The sequence below is a fragment of the Hypanus sabinus genome, unplaced genomic scaffold (assembly GCF_030144855.1).
Source record: "Hypanus sabinus isolate sHypSab1 unplaced genomic scaffold, sHypSab1.hap1 scaffold_62, whole genome shotgun sequence".
Classification (NCBI taxonomy): Eukaryota; Metazoa; Chordata; class Chondrichthyes; order Myliobatiformes; family Dasyatidae; genus Hypanus; species Hypanus sabinus.
Window position 1 is genome coordinate 1530775 of NW_026781476.1, and position 21225 is coordinate 1551999.

At 44.8% G+C, this 21225-nt stretch overlaps 1 protein-coding gene across 2 annotated transcripts; it reads left to right on the top strand.

The window, feature by feature from the left end:
• Positions 1-8594: 8594 nt before the first annotated feature.
• Positions 8595-20251, top strand: LOC132389631 (gastrula zinc finger protein XlCGF26.1-like). Of its 2 annotated transcripts, none has more exons than XR_009510624.1 (2): positions 8595-8663; positions 18961-20251. XR_009510624.1 is itself a non-coding variant. In XM_059962146.1 (2 exons), exon 2 carries the CDS (start codon positions 14256-14258, stop codon positions 16233-16235), a length of 1980 nt encoding a protein of 659 aa, XP_059818129.1. In that variant the 5' UTR covers positions 8601-8663; positions 13855-14255; the 3' UTR covers positions 16236-16462. The 2 variants fall into 2 exon arrangements, 1 of the variants encoding a protein (XP_059818129.1); XM_059962146.1 differs by lacking the exon at positions 18961-20251 and adding an exon at positions 13855-16462 and having other exon boundaries at positions 8601-8663.
• Positions 20252-21225: the final 974 nt, after the last annotated feature.

Genomic DNA, 21225 nt, shown 5'->3' on the forward strand with positions numbered 1-21225 from the left:
AAACACAGGCCCAAGTAACAGAAATATCCACCGAAATGATTGCAATCTGGCAAACAGTCCAACAAAATTGTAGACTTTAACCCAGCTGAGAAAGGGGGAACCTGTGCTATTATTGACACAGAATGCTGCACCTATATCCTTGATGAATCTACTAACATTACATCCCTCTCCAAGCACACTGCCAAGGTGATTGATAGCTACTAGATAGAAAGCAGAGCATGATTTACATCGGTTCACTGAAGGATCGAAGTGGTGGTCTTTGAAGGTATGTTCAGTAATACATGGAACAGGATATTGCATTATGACCTAATAGTTGTCCATATCATTGTTATAAATACTGTTGTACACTGTTTTTTTTTTCCCACTGATAAGTCAATGTTGTACTCATTTGCTTTCCCTGCAAAAAAATTACTGCTTTGTTGATCATGTAATGATCAAAAGGAGGGAATGACAAAATGTGTAAAAGGGTTAACACTTTGTTAAAAAATAGCAGCCTGTTTTTCTGAAAGAAACTGCTGATAATCAACAGATGTGCTAAGCCATGCTGAGCCATATTTCTTCTTGAGGGTAGCTAGCTAGGGTTTCAGGATGCTTATCTGAATTGTGCACTCATGTGTAGAGATAGGACAGCTTCAGTCTGTTCTGTGTGTGTAAGCCATTATGACTGTTTTGTTCTCTGTCTTTAGGGGCTCCAGCTTCTCATGTAGTAAATAACTTTGGCTCCAGCATGTCTTGTGTGGAGGGTATCTGGACGGATATATCAGTGGTGTAAGGGGAATTGTTAGTCAGTTAGTGGATTGGGCGGGAACAGTCATCAACTGTTCCTGTTTGAGCGACTAACTGAGTAAGCCCGATGCTTGGAATAAAGAGTTTGTACTTATACAGTCTCTCAGTGACTTTATCCAGATTCGACTTCCACATAATGGGAGTGGTTTCAAAGGGTTGCTGGATGCACATTACCAGACCTGGAGTGATTGCAACTGGGTCTGACAGAGGCATAACTGGTACTTCTGGACATGTTCAGTCTCACTCCAGCTATTTGCTACCTTCCACTGTACAGGTATGAAATGTCTAAAGAACAGGAAGTAAGACTCACCAAAATTTCTCCTGACTGAATCACTGGAATCTCCGAGTCAGTTGGGTTCTCTCTGATTGATGCTCCCAGTCCTCAGGTTGGTTCACTTGTTGCTGCTCCCTCGTCATCAGTCGTGGTTTTCCTCCAGTTGGGGTTTTTCTTCCAATAAATCTCTCACTGCAGGTCTAACTTTAAATTGAAAGATATTGAAGCATATTAACAATAACAAAGAGAACCAAACATTTCCGATTCATGTTATTAAGAACAAAACTCACTGAAATTTAAATATTGAAGGCAAATATACAGTAATGATCTCAGTGAGCAATCTTTTATTGTCCCACACACGTCACAAAACGATATGGAATCAGAAGGAGCCATCATTCAGTCATGGTCAGGCAGAAGGAACAGATTCAGATGATTCAATCCTTCTGATCTGCCCCATCATTCATCCATGGTTGATTTTTATTCCAACACCATATTCTTGCCTTCCTCCTGTAACCCTGTAGCTACTTAACAATCTTTAATGTATTAATCTCCCTCATAAATATACCCAAACGGCAGCCTCTACCAAACTTCACAAATTCCACACTTCAGACACCTTTTGGCCAAAAGATTTTTCTCAGCTGAATTTTAACAGGAGGTATTTTTATTCTGAGATGGTGCTGTCAGATCACAGACTCTCTGTCTAATGGAAACATCCTCTCCATGTACACTGTATCCAGGCATTTTAGCATTCGGTATGTTTACTTAACCATACATCCCTCCACCACCCCCACCGTCCCTCTGAACTCCATCGAGCACAGGTCCGGAACCATCAAATGCTCCTCATACATGAAGCCGATCGTTCCTGATATTATTCATGTTAACCTTGTTATCAACACTTCACTTGATCCTCCGTCACAAAGCGGAGGGCGGGGCGGATCTGCAGCACGCAGCCTCACGTGACCTGTTGGTTGGTCTCCCATTTCAATTCTGCGGAAATAGACAGCCTGGGCTCCTGGTTTGAATCGTTGAAAGCAGATTAAGTGAAGTCGACATATTTTTGCCGAGCCCATATAACTGGAAAATAAATGAGTAACTGGCCCTCAGTTCGGGGCTGACGGCCAACATCAGACCTCCCTGCTCGGGATCGGTCTCAATACTCACCAATAGGAAAGTGATATCTTCAGCCCGGAGACAGTAATCCAGAGCCCCGGCTCCCGGATATACGAGACGAGAAGCCTTTCTCGATCCCGCAGACTTCAGCACCGAGCGTTAAGGAATACACCGCACACCCGGAGACAGTGAGCATGCGCGAAGTGTGGTACGTCATCAGGAGGGCGGGGCCACAGAAACGGCAGCGCGATGTTGCCCACCTACGGTTTAATTGGGGGGGGGGGGGTAAACTGCATCACGTGACCGGTTTTGGTCTCCCACCCCAGAGAGATCCAGTTACCCGCTACTCTGTGGAAAGAAGCAAACTTGCCGCTCACATCGACGCTCACCTTAAATGTGTTAGACATTTCAACCCCCAGGAAAAATATATCATCTGTCCACTCTGTCTATTCCTCTCTTAATCTTATAAACGTCCATCAAGTCTCACCCCAGCCTGCGCTGCTCCGGAGAAAACAACACAAGTTTGTCCAACCAGGTCGGGCTGCATCCGAAGAAACGAGCAGTCAACGTTTCGGGCCGAGACCCTTCGTCAGTCCTGAGTTCCTCCAGCGTGTGTGTACGTGTTGATTTGACCACAGCATCAGCAGTGTACTTTGTGTTCGTCCAATCTCTCGTTATAGCTCATGCCCTCTAATCCAGGCAGTGTCCTGGTAAAACTCTTCCCCGCCCTCTCCAAAGCCCCGACATCCTTCCGAGAATGGGGGCGACCAGAACTATATGAAACACTCCAGATGTGGTCTAACTAGTTTTATAAAGCTGTGTTACGAACTGTGAAGTTTTAGAAACGAACCAGCAGCAATAAATTTCACACTGGAGTCTGGTTTTGATGGTTAAAACACTCTGTTTATTAGTATTTACTTATAACATAGTAACTTAACGAAAGTTAACAGTGTTCAGTGGATATATGTGTAAATATAATTCCCCAGACTATCGAGCCTGAGGAAACAAAGCTTAGAGTCTTGAGATGGTAAAGAAGGAAAGTTCAGTAATCCACGGAATAAATGATGGGAGAGAGATATTTGTGATCCGGAGTGAAATGTAGAGAAAAGGCGGTTACTTCAAAATAACCGTCGACGAAGTTCTTATCCGTTGAATCCGTCCACATACGAGTTATCAGCGAAAGTGACCTGTCAGAGGAATACCGTCTTCCAGGGGTTACCACACGGCATACCCAGGCAAGGATTAACACAAGATATTCCAAAACCCACTCCTATGGATTATACGAAATGACAGCCACACACATTCGTTGTGTTTCCGTGTACCGATGATCAACCCACTCTTGCGGGCATAGGAGAGTTCAAAGCCTCAGCTGCAACTAACTGAAGCGATCAGCTTTTCCAGTCTCTCTCTCTCTTTAGACTGGCCGACTGCCTGTCTGCAGATCGCTCTCTCTCTCTTATGGTTCAGTCCACAATCAGCGCTGTCAGCCTGTGACTGACGTCATAGTCCCGCCTCCTCACGCCGGCGCTCTTAAAGAAACAGTCACAGTAGGAACGCAGGCTCGTAACAGCCGCAACACAACTTCCCGACTTTTGAACTCAGTGCTTCAACTAATAAAGACAACCATGTCATTTGCCTTCTTATCCACCCGATCAATCTGTGCAGTCTCTTTCAGGGAGCGATGAACTTGGAGTCTAAGATCCCACTGATCATCGACAATGCTCAGGGTTTTGCATTCAACAGTGTATTGTCTCATACATTCGACCTACCGAGCTGCCAAGATGATCATCACTAATCAAATCTCACTGAGATTTCTCAGGTCCTGTTGAATTTATTGCCAAGTGCACACGTATGGGAAGGTAGAGGTACAGAGAAACACTGACTTGTGGCAGCATCACAGGCAAGTACTTTCAGATAACACACGGAACACAAATGATATGATTCTCTGTCAGTAACAATCTATAAATATGTTTTATGTCATCAACAATATATAAAATACATTGCGTCATGATCACTATTAAAATGTGCATTTTGTGTCAATAACAGACTTGGAAATGTTGAATTTGGTCCCTGTCTCCATTCCTCCTGTAATCCACAACCAGCTCCTGTGTTTTTGTCACAATGAGGGAGAGGTTGTTTTCTTGACACCACTGTGTCGGGGTGATGACTTCTTCTCTGTCGGTTGCCTCGTTATTATTTGGGATTCGGCCGATCAATGTAGTGCCGTCAGCAAATTTAATTAGCAGATTGGATCCCGTCACTGCAGCCCCACAGTGCACTATGTACTGATTGCAAAGCTACGAAATTGCATGTGAATAGCCTCCCCTCCCCCAACTCCACTCTTTCTGCCTCACCAGCAGACTGGGACATCTCTCATCTCGCTGCCTCCGCCAGGACATTAAACTGTGAACAACTGTGGTCAGGGCTGATCTCTGGGGTACTCCAAACGCTACCTCCTTCCAGTCTGAAAACGACCCACTCATACAGCCACACACGACCGGCAGTTTATCGATCTCCAACGAAAAAGCCTAATCACCTACTCCCGATGTTCAATACCGTTGCTAACTCTGAGTTTACCTCCGTCAAATGCCGGGAGGGACATAATAATCAGAAAGTCTCTAGTCACAGCTGTATAAATAAAATGTGATCTCAGTGGGTGTGTGGCGCATGCTCAGAATGCGAAGGAGACAGACAGACTGAGCCAAGTCACAGACTGATGAAGGGGAGGAATGATCCATTTTGATACAAAGAGGGAGGCAGAGAGTTTGATATTGTTCCTGATGCCGGAACTGTGGCCAGTTAGAAGATGAAGTCTTGTCCCCCCAAGTTGTTTTGAGTTGTGACAGTGTTTTTCTCAGAAGGCACCATGGAAACTAAATAATCTGAGTGGAAATGTTGTCCTTCACCCACCGACGTGCTTTGTAAGCTTTTAACAGTGTAGAAAATACAAAGGATTTGTGTATGGGAATCACAACCACAACAGCACGATAGTTCCGCTGTATCTGTCAGTTCACCAGCGCTTGAATGCCGCCGGTTCTTGAATGTGGAGGCGGAGATGCTGGAGAAGACAGCGCCTCACTCGCGACAAGGAGAGCCCGAACATGTGTCCATGCCCGTGATCTGATTGGATACATCGCCATGACGTTGATAGCACTGTGACGTCATTCACTGGCTCTCATTTTGGAAGGGATTCTGGAAGGGATTCAGTCGGCCATCGCAGATACACTAACAGCTTCGCACTGGGAAGCGGCCGTTCACCTGCTCCGTGTGTGCGAAGAGACTCATTCAGTTAACCCACCTTGTGATGCTCCGGTGAGTTCACAATAAATAGAGGCCACATTTCTGTCCGGAGTGAGCAAAGAGTTTCACTCAATCATCCCAGCTGCAGCAACACCAGCAACTTCACATCAGGGAGGAAGTTCAAATCAGCTCCGTGTTAAATGTTTAACCATCACGGTGACTGAAGGCAGCTGCAGGTTCATGAGGGACTGTTACTGTCAGATTCTGCAGTTCTTGCGGCTGCTCATCGCACCCAGGACTGAACCCTGGTCTCGGAGCATTGGAGGAGTCTGTTCTGTTGATGTTAGCCTTAAACTAGACTTGTGTTTAATATTGTGGATCTGTGAAAGATAAATCAGTTCTGTATCAAATCCCGTGTCTCGCTTGAGAGGCCACTCGGCCCATCTTGTCCCTGCCCATGTTTCTGTTCCATTTCAGTATATGAAAATCTATCCCTGCCGTTCCCCTCTCACTCTCCCTGAGATGACAGATTGCAACTAGTCACCACTCTGTGGGATAGGAGATTTCCCTTGCGTTTAATAGAATCACAGAAATCTACAACATATTACCGATGCTTTGACCCACAATGTTGTACCGACCATGTAACTTACTCTAGAAATTGCTTAGAATTCCCCTACCGCATAGCCATCTATTTTCCTAAGCTCCATGTACCTATCCAAGAGTCTCTTAACAGACCCTATTGAATCCGCCTCTACTACCGTCACTGGCGGTGCATTCCACACACACTCCACTCTTTGTTTAAAAAACTTGGCTCTGACATGTCCTCTGTACCTACTTCCAAGCAGCTTAACCCTATTCCCCCTCGTGTTAGCCGTTTCTGCCCCGGGAAAAAGCCTCTGGCTATCCACACGACCAATGGCTCTCATCATCTTATCCACCTGCATGAATTTCCTGCATGATTTTCTCCGGGCTGAACAAGACGATGAGCTCACTGTGGTTGTGACGTTCTTCAGGGCTCCGGACGAAGTTGGTTAAACTCCTTCTTCCCTGCTCTTTTCAATATTTTGGGCCATTTTCACCAATTTTAAAGGACTATGCCTCAGACAGCTGGGTTGTTGCAATTGTTACATACCAGCAGCAATAGATCACTAACGGAGTCTGGTTTCGATGTTAAAACAATTATCTTTATTAGTATTGTGACGGGGTCCTGAATTACCCCTATGAACTGTGTTTTTGAAAAGAGAGAGGGAGTTGTTCAATACCGAACACCTTGTTGGAGAGAGCGAGAGAGAGGGAGAGGGAGGGAGGGAGGGAGGGAGGGAGGGAGGGAGGGAGGGAGAGAGAGAGAGAGAGAGAGAGAGAGAGAGAGAGAGAGAGAGAGAGAGAGAGAGAGAGAGAGAGAGAGAGAGAGAGAGAGAGAGAGAGAGAGAGAGACGGGGGGGGGGAAGACCTCGGAGATGGTGTTATGGTTTCTCTGCAAGCTTGTTGACACTTTTACAAGGACACTGTCAGCTTCTGTGTTCTTACAGAGAGAGAAGGGAGGAACTGTTTGATGGACAGCTGGGGCTCAGCACGGTGAGATAAGTAGGAGGTCCGCTGATAGACCTCCAGACATATGGTTTTGGACACTGAATGAGCTTTGTTGAGTCCACAGAAAAAGTTGGGCTTTGGAAGATCGATCCGGAGCATCGATCCGTGGCTCTCGCAGTGTGAAAAGGCTGTGACCGGTGGGGAGTTATTCGTGTGTCCATCCCTCGCCTGGGTTAATAACTCCACCACAGAAGAACGGTCCCGTTTGTAGTGTCACAGTCGGTGACATCCAAAGGATTTCGGAGGACGACGGGACTATCGACGGCGTCAGCTTACCTGAAGACTCAAAACTCTCCCTCTCTCTCTCCATCACTACTCGACTCAATCCCACGAACTGAACCGAACTTCACTCATCACCGTCAGACGGTATCCATTCACCCCGAGGCGTGAAGAAGTTTGGCTTTCCTATTTACACACACACACACACACACACACACACACACACACACACACACACACACACACACACACACACACACACACACACACACACACACAATCATTGCTAACCTGTTTGATATATCTGCATTTATATTGCTGTATAGCGTAGTTACTAATAAAGGGAATGTAGAGAGAAGGCAATTACGAAGAATTCCACACACATTCCACGCTGGGTAAACGAAATAACAGTCGCCGAAGATCTTATCCGTCGATTAGCTCCGAAATCCACTTAGAAATATCACCAGGTGACAGTCACAGGAAAATCGTCTTCAAGTGGTTACCACAGAACACCCCGATTCCACGTAAGGACCAACAAAAGTGATACCACAGGATACTCCAGCAAATCCACACATATGGATGATACGAACTGACAGTCACACATCCGTTGTGCACTGCGTGCCGATGATCAGATCAACTCAACCTTTTGGGCATGGAAGAGTTGCAGCCTATAGCAGTCACACGCTGAATTTCCAACAACTTGTCTCCCTCTCCCGCTCCCGCTCCCTCAGGCTGCCGCAGCTTGTGTCTGACGTCACAGCCCCGCCTCACTCAGGCACTTAAAGCGACACTCACAGTAAACGAACATGCGTTCTCGTAACACAATTCACCTCTAAAGTCTGACAGCAGACTAGCGAGTGAATCTTCGATATGCAGAGTCAGAAACCGAAGATTTGCCAGCCTGAGTCAGGGGCTCCAGAGAGAGATGGTGTCCAAAGGAGGAGGACGAATAAGACCAGAACGATGTGGTTAAAAGTGAAAGATTAGAAGCATTTGGAAACTGGTTGATTGAAAAAAAAGGTGGTTAATTTCTGCAAAACACAGGTGGAAATCAACAGATAAGGCAGAAATTTTGGAGAGGAATACATAGAAAATGTTTTCTCAGTATTTCCAGCAACTGCAGAATCTCCTATGTTTTATATCTGCATTTTACTTTGGCTTTAGATACACGTTCATATTGAGTATATTGCTTATGGGAGCCGCTTTCTGCGTTAAAACAGCTGCAGATTTTTTCTATACCCAAGATAAAAAAAAAATGAGGGATGGACATTGAACTGGTGCTTGCAGAAATGTTTAATGGCACCGTGATTACCCATAGGGCAATTCGTTCAGAATTTCACCGGCGCTGAAGCGCCGATGAAATGCGCAGGCGTCAGGCTGAGGCCGTCCCTGAGTTTCACGCAGGCGCGCAGTGCACAGAAGGATTTGAAAATGTCGGTTGCAGGTACGAGCGATTAACCGTGTTTTTATCTTAAATACCGACTTCAGGATAATTCCTCTGAATTTCGGACACCGTGGGCAGCAATCCCGGGACAGTCCTGTCCTCTTCCCTCTCTCTCAGCCCCACGATCCGTACACGGGCCCCGGGGAGCTTCTGGCTGATGAGGGAATGGGAACCGATGGATCTCTCAGACAGAGCTGAGCTCCAGCTATCTAAATGCAAGGATTAGGAACTCGGAGAAAGGGAACACAATCTTTTACATCAGCAGTTGAGAAAATCACCTTTGTTCTACCTCCAATCACTAACAAGAGAAAATCTGCAGATGCTGGAATTCCAAGCAACACACACAAAATGCCGGTGGAACTCAGCATTAGTACTCTTTTCCGTAGATGCTGCCTGGCCTGCTGAGCTTCTCCAGTATTTTGTGTGTGTTGCTTCCTCTACCTCCTCTTGCTCTGGACTTTTCTACCGGTGAGAACATGTTTTGTCCCATTCTCTCTGGGTACATTATGATATCAAACACCTTTGCCCTGGGCAACAAGTAGCTTTCACTTCACAAATGTGCCAGACTCCAGTGAGACAGACTACTGCCCATCCCTTCATATTCATTGGGATTTCATTCACTGAGTTCACCACCGTCAGTCATTGGGGGAGGGTTCAGGGGGAATATTTATGTAGAACACAGAAACTAGTGATGCCTGTTTGCATTTTGGTGATGCAAAAGTTGCTGGAGAATTTGCAAGTGGGAAGAAGTGGAGTGATATTTGGAAATCTGACTTCTTAAAGCGTAATTCAGCAAGCAAACCACATATGGACAATGTGCAAAAGCTTTGGTGAGAAACTCCTGCATTTCCTCTTACAGGCCTGCTACATAGGTTGTGTGAGAGTGCAGATGAACTCGATCAAACCCAGAGAAGATCAAAGTTCCTATTGACAGTGATTTGCTAGCTGTGAAAATGAATACCTCTCTATATAAAATTCACTGTGCACATCTTGTCACTGGGTAAAAAATACACAGTCCAAGATTTATCTGCACACTGGTTATTACAAATTAGAGGGGTATTCGAGGGAAGGAGGGGAGACCTGCAGTGTCCCTAATGCCCTCCCCTACAAGATGTGCATCCAGCTGCAGCTTGTAACCCTGCACTTCAATGAGCTGCTTGAAATGGGTGAATTCCATATCATCCAGCAGTTGGAGGGGGTGATAGATATGACATGAAGAGAGGTGAGTTACACCCAAGGTGCAGGACACAGGAAACTGGGTGAGAGTCAGGAAGGGGAATGAGGTTAAATAGGCATCGCAGAGTACTCTTGTGGCCATTTCACACAACAACAAGTGGACCACTTCAGAAGCTGTGGGGGGAATTACCTGGCAGAGGAAAGTCAAAAGACTGATAGGGGATTCGTTAGTCAGAGGAACAGAACAAGAGGGGACGAATATCCTAGTGGTAAGACTTGCTAGTTGTAGTGAGCAGGGGAGGGTGTGATGTGGTTAAAATAAGTTGTAGGGGGAATGGGAGCCAGAATGACAGATCAGATAGTGGAGAGGGTGAATTGAATTGACTTTATTAAATTCCTATTTCATAAACATGAGGAGTAGAAATATTTACCTTACATCATCTAAATGGGCAATGTGTAATTTATAGTAATTTATAATAGATAGTTTGTACATAGGACAGTCAATATAACATCGAAATGCAATTGTATCAGCATGAATTAATCAGTCTGATGGCCTGGTGGAAGATGATGTCCCGGGGCCTGTTGGTCCTTTTGCTGTGGTACCGTTTCCTGGATGGTAGCAGCAGGAACAGTTTGTGGTTGTGGTGAATTGGGCCTGTTTGTCCCTGATATTCGTTGGGTCCTTTTTACACACCTGGCCATGTAAATGTACTGAATCATGGAAAGTAGATTGTGCAATGTATAATTTCCTTGTTTATATTTGGAGACATTTTTTGGTGTATAAAATGATGAGGGGTATTGAGCGTGTGAGTGGCCAGAGAAGTGTTTTTTGTCCCAGGGTTGAAATGGTTAATGCCACTTTTCCGCACTCCCACAGACCCTTTGTCCATCTCCTGAGTAAATAGAGTTTGAAAAATATTTAAGATCTCCCCCATCTGCTTTGGTTCCACACGTGGATTGCCATTCCGGTCTTCCAGAGGACCAACTTTGTGCCTTGCAATCCTTTTGCTCTTAATCTATCACTCGAATCCCTGAGGATTATCCTTCACCTTTTCTGTGACAGCAAGCTCATGCCATCTTTTAGCCATCCTGATTGATTTCTTATGTGTTCTCTTGCATTTCTTATACTCCATAAGAAACTGACTGCCTATCCCTGTTATGCAATTCCATTTTGTGCTTTACCAGAGTCTCAATATCTCGTGCAATCCAAGTTTACCTACAGTTTCTATCTTTACCTTTTATTCTGACATACCCACTTACTACTTTCAAAATTTCACTTTGAAGGCCTCCCATTTACCAAGCACACCTTTGCCATAAAGCAGCCTGTCCCAGTCCACAGTTGCCAGGTCCTAGTGTAGATTCCAGGTGTTGATCCATGTCCTGAACACATCCACCTTTCCTACGCTGCTCCTTGTATTGAAATATACAGGTCTCAGCATATTCACTGCACCATGCTCAACTTTTTCATTCCTGACTGTGTCTGAGGCCTGAACAACATCTGTTTCCACAACCTCTCCACAATCTGTTCTGTTATTCAGACTCCCATTCCCCCTGCAACTTTAGTTTAACCCTCCTTACCCCCACCTCCCACCATGCAGATCTATCACCTCTTTGGCTTTCCTCTCCCAGATCAATAAAAACGAGGTGCATACCAGGTACAGGCAGATAGGAACAAATGGGGTAGTTATGAAATACAGGAAATTCAAGTGAACACTCATGAAAGAAATAAAAGAAGGCATGAGGTTGCCCCAGCAGACAAGGTGAAGGAGAATCCTCAGGGATTCTGCAGATATGTTAAGAGCAAAAAGATTGCAAGGGAAAAAAAAATAATTCTCTGGAAGATCAGAATGGTAATCCATATAAAGTGATAACATAGACTTGGGGAGATTTTTGTTTGCATCCGTATTTACTCAAGAGATGAACACAGAGTCTATAGAAGTGAGGCAAAGCTGCATCAACTTCATGGACCCTGTACAGATTACAGAGGTGGAGGGGTTTGAGGCAAATTAGTGTGGATCAATCCCCAGGGCCTGACAAGTTGTTCACTTGGACCCTACGGAAGACAAGTGCAGAAATTATTGGGGCCTTAGCACAGATATTTAAATCATCCTTAGTGACAGGTGAGGTACTGGAGGATTGGAGGACAGACAATGTTGTTCTGCTGTTCAAGAAAGGCTGTAAAAATGAACTAGGAAATGATACGTTGGTGGGCTTGACATCAGAACTGGGAAAGTTATTGCAATTTGGGTGCAGGAACCAGGTATATACTGTAAGTATTTGGATAGGTGTGGACTGATAAAGGATAGACAGCATGGCTCTAGCCAATCTTATAGAGTCTCTTGAGGAAGTTATCAGGGAAGTGGATGAAGGCAAGGCAGTGGATGTTGTCTACATGGACGTTAGCAAGGCACTTGACAAAGTCTCATATGGGAGGTTGGTCAAGAAGGTTCAGTCACTCAGCATTCAAGACGAGACAGTAAATTGGATGAGACACTGTCTTTGGGAGAAGTCAGAGTGTGGTAGCAGATGGTTGCCTCTCTGACTGGAGGCCTGTGACTAGTGGTTGCCACAGGGATCAGTGCTGGATCTGTTGTTGTTTGTCATCTATATCAGTAATCTGGATGATAGTGTGGTTAACTGGATCAGCAAATTTGTGTATGACAACAAAACTGGGGGTTTAGCGGACTGCGAGAAGACTATCATGGCTTGCAGTGTGATCTGGGCCAGGTGGCAAAATGGTTTGAGAAATGGAAAATGGAAATTAATGCAGACCAGTGTGAGTTTTTGCACTTTGGTCTGACCTACCAAGGGAGGTCTTTCACAGTGACTGGTCGGGCACAGAGGAGTGTTGTGGATGAAAGGGACCTGGGAATACAAGTCCTTAATTCACTGAAAGTGGTATCACAGGTAGATAGGGATGGAAAGAATGATTTCAGCCCATTGCCCTTCATGAACCAAAGTACTGATAACAATAGATGGATGTTATGTTGACTTCTAGAAGACCTTGGTGAGGCCTAATTTGAAGTATTGTGTGCAGTTTTGGTCATCTACCTACAGGAAAGATGTAAACGAAGTTCAGATATTTCAGAGAAAATTCACAAGGATGTTGCCATGTCTGGAGAACTTGAGTTATAAGGAAAGATTGAACAAATCAGGACTTTATACCTTGGAATGCAGAAGATTGAGGTGAGATTTGATTGTGATAGAGGGGCACAGATAGTGTTAATGCAAGCTGGCCTTTTCCACGAAGATTGGGTGGGACAACAACCAGAGGCCATGGGTTCAGGGTGAACCGTGAAATGTTAAGGGGAACATGAGGGGAAACTTCTTCACACAGATGGTCATCCGGCTGTGGAATGAGCAGCCAGCACAAGTGGTGCATGCGAGCTCGATTTCAACATTTAAGAGGTTTGTTTGGTACCTGGATGGCAGAGGTGTGGGAGTGGGCTGTTTAAATAGTTCAGCACAAACTAGATGGCCCAAAGGGCCTGTTTCTGTGTTAAAATTTTCTATGACTGTGACAGCAACCTGAAATAATACAAAAAATCACTCTAAGTACTTTTAACAGCTGTGTGGACTAACCAGTCACTTCAGCAGGAATTTTTATGTGGCGTTAAAACTGTGGCACTTTAAGTTAATAATACATAAAAGAAGATCCCAGTTGCACATCAAGAAAACCTATTTGTGTGAGACTGTTTCAGTTACTGTGGGGCCAGGCACCCATGCTGCTCAGCAGAAACAGGGAATAATACCAATGGAGAGAGTCAAACTGAGCCGGTAACAAATTGGAGATGGCAGAAATGCCCCCTTCTTATACAGACAGGAAGAGCATCAGAGAGTTTGATAGTCATTCCAGATACCAGCATTCTGCCCAGTCAAAAGATGATTTCTCTGTCCAACTTGGGTTGAACCTCATTGTAACAGTGTGGTACCGGATCAAAGCTTGGCAACTCAAGTTATCTCATCTGTAATGTTGTCCGACACCCATTGATGGATTTTGTAAATCTTTTTACAGGTTAAAAACGAGAAGAAATTGGTTTCCAGGAAGCTCAAACACAGCACACCAGTTTGGTTGTCTCTGTCTAGATATTTAAGGAGCAAGGGATTCAATTGACCATCCTTCCTGCTCAAACTGTGGGGAGGGATTCACTCGATCATTTGACCAACTGGCAAGAACATCATTTTGTACAGGAGAAAGGCCGTTCACCTACTCAGTGGGAATGGATTCATTCGGTTATCACAATTGAAGGTTCATCAGGAAGTTCACACTGGGCAAGGCCATTCACGTTCTGTGTGTCAGAAGGGATTCTGTCGGACATCCCACCTGCGAACACAACAATCAGTTCACAGCACACCGGGCAGAGGCTGGTCATCTGCTGAATTTCTGGGAAAGGATTCACTCAGTCATCTGTCTTAATGGCTCACCAGCAAGTTCACACCAGGGAGCGGCCGTTTACCTGCTCAGTCTGTGAGAAGAGATTTACTCAGTTATCCAACCTACAGAGTCACCAGCGAGTTCACACTGGGGAGAAGCCATTCACGTGCTCAGTCTGTGGGAAAGGATTCACTCTGTCATCCACTCTGCTGGTACATCAGCGAGTTCACACTGGGGAGAAGCTGTTCACCTGCTCAGACTGTGGAAAGGGATTCACACTGTCATCCCGCCTACTGGTACATCAGCAAATTCACACTGGGGAGAAGCCGTTCACCTGCTCAGTCTGTGGAAAGAGATTCACACATTTATCCCAACTACAAAGTCACCAGCGAGTTCACACTGGGGAGAAGCCATTCACCTGCTCAGAATGTGGGAAGAGATTCACTGACTCTTCCACCCTACAGAGACATCAGCGAGTTCACACTGGGGAGAAGCCATTCACCTGCTCAGTCTGTGGGAAAGGATTCAGTCAGTCATCCGAACTGCAGAAACACCATCCAGCACACACTGGGGAGAAGCCGTTCAACTGCTCAGACTGTGGGAAGAGATTCACTCACTCATCCACCCTACAGAGACACCAGCGAGTTCACACAGAGGAGAAGCCATTGACCTGCTTAGTCTGTGGGAAGACATTCACTCAGTTATCCCACCTACATAGTCACCAGCGAGTTCACACTGGGGAGAAACCGTTCATCTGCTCAGTCTGTGGGAAGAGATTCACTCAGTTTTCCCTCCTACAGAGACACCAGCGAGTTCACACTGGGGAGAAGCCGTTCACATGCTCAGTCTGTGGGAAGAGATTCACTCATTTATCCACCCTACAGAGACACCAGCGAGTTCACACTGGGGAGAAGCCGTTCACATGCTCAGTCTGTGGGAAGAGATTCACTCATTCATCCACCCTACAGAGACACCAGCGAGTTCACACTGGGGAGAAGCCGTTCACATGCTCAGTCTGTGGGAAGAGATTCACTCATTCATCCACCCTACAGAGACATCAGCGAGTTCACACTGGGGAGAAGTCATTCACCTGCTCAGAATGTGGGAAGAGATACACTGACTCTTCCACCCTACAGAGTCATCAGCGAGTTCACACTGGGGTGAAGCCGTTCACCTGCTCAGTCTGTGGGAAGAGATTCACTCAGTTATCAAACCTACAGAGTCACCAGCGAGTTCACACTGGGGAGAAGCCGTTCACCTGTTCAGAATGTGGGAAGAGATTCACTCTGTTATCCCACCTACAGAGACACCAGCGAATTCACACTGGGGAGAAGCCGTTCACCTGTTCAGAATGTGGGAAGAGATTCACTGACTCTTCCACCCTACAGAGACACCAGCGAATTCACACTGGGGAGAAGCCGTTCGCCTGTTCAGAATGTGGGAAGAGATTCACTGACTCTTCCACCCTACAGAGACACCAGCGAATTCACACTGGGGAGAAACCATTCACCTGCTCAGAATGTGGGAAAGGATTCACTCAGTCATCTGACCTGCAGAAACACCATCCAGTACACACTGGGGAGAAGCCGTTCACCTGCTCAGTCTGTCAGAAGAGATTCACTCAGTCATCCACCCTACAGAGTCACCAACGAGTTCACACTGGGGAGAAGCCGTTCACCTGCTCAGTCTGTCGGAGGGGATTCACTCAGTCATACACCCTACAGAGTCACCAGCGAGATCACACTGTGGAGAAGCCGTTCACCTGCTCAGAATGTGGGAAGAGATTCACTCACTCTTACAACCTACAGAGACACCAGCGAGTTCATACTGGGGAGAGGCCATTCACCTGCTCAGAATGTGGGAAGGGATTCACTCAGTCATCTCACCTACAGAGTCATCAGCGAGTTCACACTGGGGAGAAGCCGTTCACCTGCTCAGTCTGTGGGAAGGGATTCACTCAGTCATTCACCCTACAGAGACATCAGCGAGTTCACACTAGAGAGAGGCCATTCACCTGCTGAGAATGTGGGAAGGGATTCACTCAGTCATTGCACCTACTGACACACCTGTCAGTTGACAATGGGGAGTGGCCATTGTAATGAATCCCTGGGTTTTGTTTGCTGTGGACTCATTTCAAGAGGGAGAGAGAGATTAAGAATGCGAATCAGTCTGACTTGCAGCTTGTTTACATCACTCGCAGCTTGTTTAGTTTTAACCGAGGACACAGACACTCAGAGTCAGAAGGAGATGAAGGAGGAAAAATGGAAGGATCAAAACCAGTAAACCAGTGGCCAAGGGTCACTGTTTGTAAGTTTCCTATGCTCATAAGGGTGGGTTAATTATCAGTTCACCATACATCGAATGTGTCGTTGTCCCTCATTTGGTGCATAGGAGTGGATCTGATTTGGGATATCCTGTGGAGACCACTTATGTGTTAACCCTTGCCTGGCTGTGGTGTGGTCATTCATTTGAAGATGATACCCCTTATGACAGGTCACTTTAGGTGATAATTCGTATGTACATTTGTAAAGATGATGGATAAAATCTACAGCAACTGTTCTCTCATTTTCCCACCATGAATCCGAAAGAATTGCCTTCTCTCAACATTTACCCTGGAAATACAAATATCTCTCTCTCATCACGTATTCTATGGTTGAACTGAACTTAAATACTTTACCATCTCAAGACTCCAAGCCCTGAGCTCAATAGTTTGGGAGTTATATTTACACACATATATACACATAACACTCACGAGGAAATATGCAGATGCTGGAAATTCAAACAACACACACAAAATGCTGATGGGAAACTGCAGACCAGGCAGCATCTATAAGGAGAAGCACTGTCGACGTTTCGGGCCAAGACCCTTCATTAGGACTAACTGAAAGGAAAGATAGTAAGAGATTTGAAAGTAGTTGGGGGAGGGTGAAATGCGAAATGATAAGAGAAGACCTGAGAGAGTGGGATGAAGCTAAGAGCTGGAAAGGTGATTGGCGAATGGGATACAGAGCTGGAGAAGGGAAAGGATCATGGGACGGGACGCCTCGGGAGAAAGAAAAGTGTTGGGGGGGGGGAAGCCCCAGAGGGAGATGGAGAACAGGCAGACAACTAAATATGTCAGGTATGGGGTAAGAAGGGGAGGAGGGGCAATAACAGAAGTTAGAGAAGTCAATGTTCATGCCATCAGGTTGGAGGCTACCTAGCTGTTCGTCCAACCTGAGTATGGATTCGTTTTGACAGAGGAGGCCATGGATTGACATATCAGAATGGGAATGGGATGTGGAATTAAAATATGTGGCCACTGGGAGTAATCTGTTGCTGGAGGTTCATTTATAAGTGTTACGGTTTGTAACAAAATGGGGCTACGTCTGGGAAATGAACAAATTTAAGGATTGATTTATTATTGATATCATTTGGAAATCCCTTTTGATTTATTTGTGTCTGGAAAATCAGCAGCAATGGATTTTCATAGATATCTGGAAGGGTCAATCTCTCAGGCATTAGAAGACACTAGAAGGATTGAGTTGTTGAGTATTGCTAAAACGTTAAAACTTGCAAAGGTGAAATTGACTTTGAGGGGGGCACTGATGCAGAGGATAATAGCTGAACATTATGTGTCTGAGGGAGTGTTTAAAGTGAAGGAGTTGGAGGTGTTTCCTGAAAGTAAACCTCGTGAGCTTGAGCTCCAGTAGAAGTTAGAAAAATTCAAGATGGTGTCTGCGGAAAGGCAGAGGCAGATTCAGGCTAGAGAGGCAGAAAAGCAGACAGAAAATTCTCTTACAAAGTGTAATTAAGGGGAAGGGTTAACAAGTCTATACAGCTTTGACAGTTGCTGCAGCAGCTGATTATTTATTTATTTATGCGCCCCCCCCCCCCCACCCCCCAATCATCGCCACTGGGCTATAAACGTGCCGGAGCAGTGTGTGGTTCAGTGCTTTGTTCAAGGACACACACGCTGCCTCGGCTGAGGCTCGAACTCATGACCTTCAGATCGCGAGTTCAACAACTTAACCAGCTGGCCACACACCACACATTATGACCTCATGAAGCAGGCTGTGCTCAAAGCTTACGAGTTGATCGCAGAAGCAGACAGGCAAAAGTTTAGAAATTTGAGGAAATCTGTGAACCAGACTTATATGGAATTTGCTTATGAGAAATTTGTGTGTATTGCAAACTGTTGCACATATAAAAATGTAAATGATGATTTTAACAGCTTGAAAGAGTTGGTTTTAATTGAAGAATTCAAAAAATGCATCCCTAATGACATAAAGACGTATTTAGATGGAAATGATGCTGCCACTATGCAGGAGTCTGCTAGATTAGCAGATCAGTTTGCTTTAACTCATAAGGTTAATTTTACCCCGAATAAGAGTTTCCAACAGAGTAGCAGGGATAACCAGGGTAAACCAGAAATTAATGCTGGGATTTGTCACACTTGTCAAGTTGTTGGTAAACCTAATCAGGTCATCCCAGTGGCCCCACTGCGGCCTATACCTGCATTCGGTGAACCCTTTTCCAATGTTATAGTGGATTGTGTTGGCCCATTGCCAATGACTAAAGCTGGCCATCAGTAACTACAAAGTATTATGTGTACTGCATCCAGATTCCCAGAGGCAATACCTCTCAGAAATATTAAAGCTAAAACTGTGGCGAAGGCTCTTACCGAGTTTTTTTTTTACTTTATTTGATTTGCCTCAAGAAATCCAGTCTGATCAACGAAGTAATTTTACATCTGGGTTATTCCAGCAGGTAGTTTATGTACTGGGAGCAAAACAAATTACATCATCTACATACCATCCGGAATCACAAGAGGCTTTAGAAAGATTTCACTCTACCCTCAAAACAATGATTAAGACATACTGTGTTGAAAATGGAAACGACTAGGATGAAGGAATACATTTGTGTTCGTTCGCAGGAAGAGAGTCGGTTCGGGAATCATTGGGCTTTACTCCATTTGAACTCGTATTTGGTCGCAGAGTGAGGTGACCTTTGACCTTGTTAAAGGAGCGGTGGATTGCTGGGGATGTACATGTTAACTTGTGACTGTGTTTTGAAGTTCAAAAATAAACTACAACAATCCTGTAGTCTAGCGAGACAAAACTTAAAGGTTTCTCAAAACAAAATGAAGTGTTGGTTTGATAAGCAGGGTTGTGAAAGAAAATACCGGGTGGGGGATAAGGTGCTTGCCTTATGTTGACGAATCCACTTCAGGTGAAATTCAATAGACTGTATGAAATAGTCTCTCAATTTAATGATGTGAATTATGTTATTACAACACACGACTGACGTAAGCTAACACAGCTGGTACACGTAAATATGATAAAGCCTTGTTTTGATAAGCAGGCACCATCTGTGAGTGCTGTTGTCAAAACATATGAATCTGGCAACCCTGAGAATGGAACGATTGACTCGTCTGAGACTTTTCACAAGCCAAACATGGTCCCAGTTAGGCTAATGAACTCGGTTGTTCCAGAAAACATTGATAACAAGTTGGCTCATCTGCAGCCAAAGCAACAACAGCTGAAGAAATTAATTCTGAAGTTTAAAGATTGATTTCCCGATGTTCCCAAGCAAACCACCTTCGCAGTACATGATGTAGATATTGGTCAAGCCAAACCGATTAAACAACACCCATATCGCATGAACATAGAAAAGTGTAAATTGCTGGAGCAAGGAATTGACTATATGCTGGAAAATGGTATTATCAATCCTTCAGCATCAGATTGGAGCTCACCTTGCGATATTGTGCCCAAACCTGATGTAGTGTTAGATTTAGCACTGATTATAGGAAGGTAAATGCAGTAACAAAAACAGATGCCTATCCTATCCCTAGGGTGGATGATTACATTGATAAGGTTGGAAAGGCTGAATTTCTTACAAAGATTGATCTGTTGACAGGTTATTGGTGTGTTCCATTGATGGACAGAGGGAGAGAAATTTCTGCATTTGTGACACCTTTTGGGTCGTATTAATACAATGTTTTGCTGTTTGGAATGGAAAATAGTACAGGATCATTCCAGGGTATGTTTGATTCTGTAATTCGAGGGTTAGACCACACAGATGCCTATATTGATGCCTAGTCACAGGGAGTGACACTTGGGAAGAGCATATCACTCCAGTGGAGAAGCTGTTTGACAGGCTTTCCCAGGCCAGCCTTACAGTTAACTTGGCAAAGAGTGAATTTGGCCATAACACTGTGACCTATCTTGGTGTTGTTGGAGGTCAAGGCAAGTGGGCCCCTGTTCAGGCAAAAGTCCAGGCAATTTCTCAAGTTCCTATTCCGACTGGTAAGAAGGCTCTTCGAAGGTTTCTGGGAATAGTTGGATATTATCGTACGTTCTGCAAGAACTTTGCTGATATCGCCCTTCCTCTGACTAATCTCCTGAAGAAGGGTGAAAAGTTTGTTCGGACCGAGCCTTGTCAGTAGGCGTTTGATCGATTGAAAGCCATTTTTATGTCATCAATCTGTGCTCAGGGCACCTGACTTTACAAAGCCGTTTTCTATAGCTGTGGATGCCAGTGATGAAGCTGCCGGGGCAGTGTTATTACAGAAAGATGATGATGATATTGAACACCCTGTAGCTTACTTTTCGAGAAAATTCAATGAGCAACAAAGAAATTATTCCACCATAGAGAAAGAGTTGTTGTCACTCATCTTGGCTTTGCAGCATTTCGATGTCTGTGTTTGCCCTGCGCAGATACCACTTATAGTTTATACTGATCATAATCCGTTAGTGTTTCTGAGTAAGGTAAATTACAAAACCAGAAGATTGTTAAACTGGAGTCTGATTTTGCAAGAATATGATATTGTGATAACGCATATAAAAACACGGACAATATCATTGCTGATAGTTTTTTCCAGATGCTAAGCTTACAGTTTTAATAGTGAAGTAGAATCTGGTATTTGTATACGCTTCTGCAATGTGTTACATGATAACCATACATGCATTGTTTTACATACTGTAGTTTGCAGTTAAAATTTTGCACTTTTACATCAAAGTTCTTTTGGGA

Coding starts and splice junctions, on each gene's coding strand:
- LOC132389631 (XM_059962146.1), top strand. CDS start 14,256: ATGGCTCACCAGCAAGTTCACACCAGGGAGCGGCCGTTTACCTGCTCA.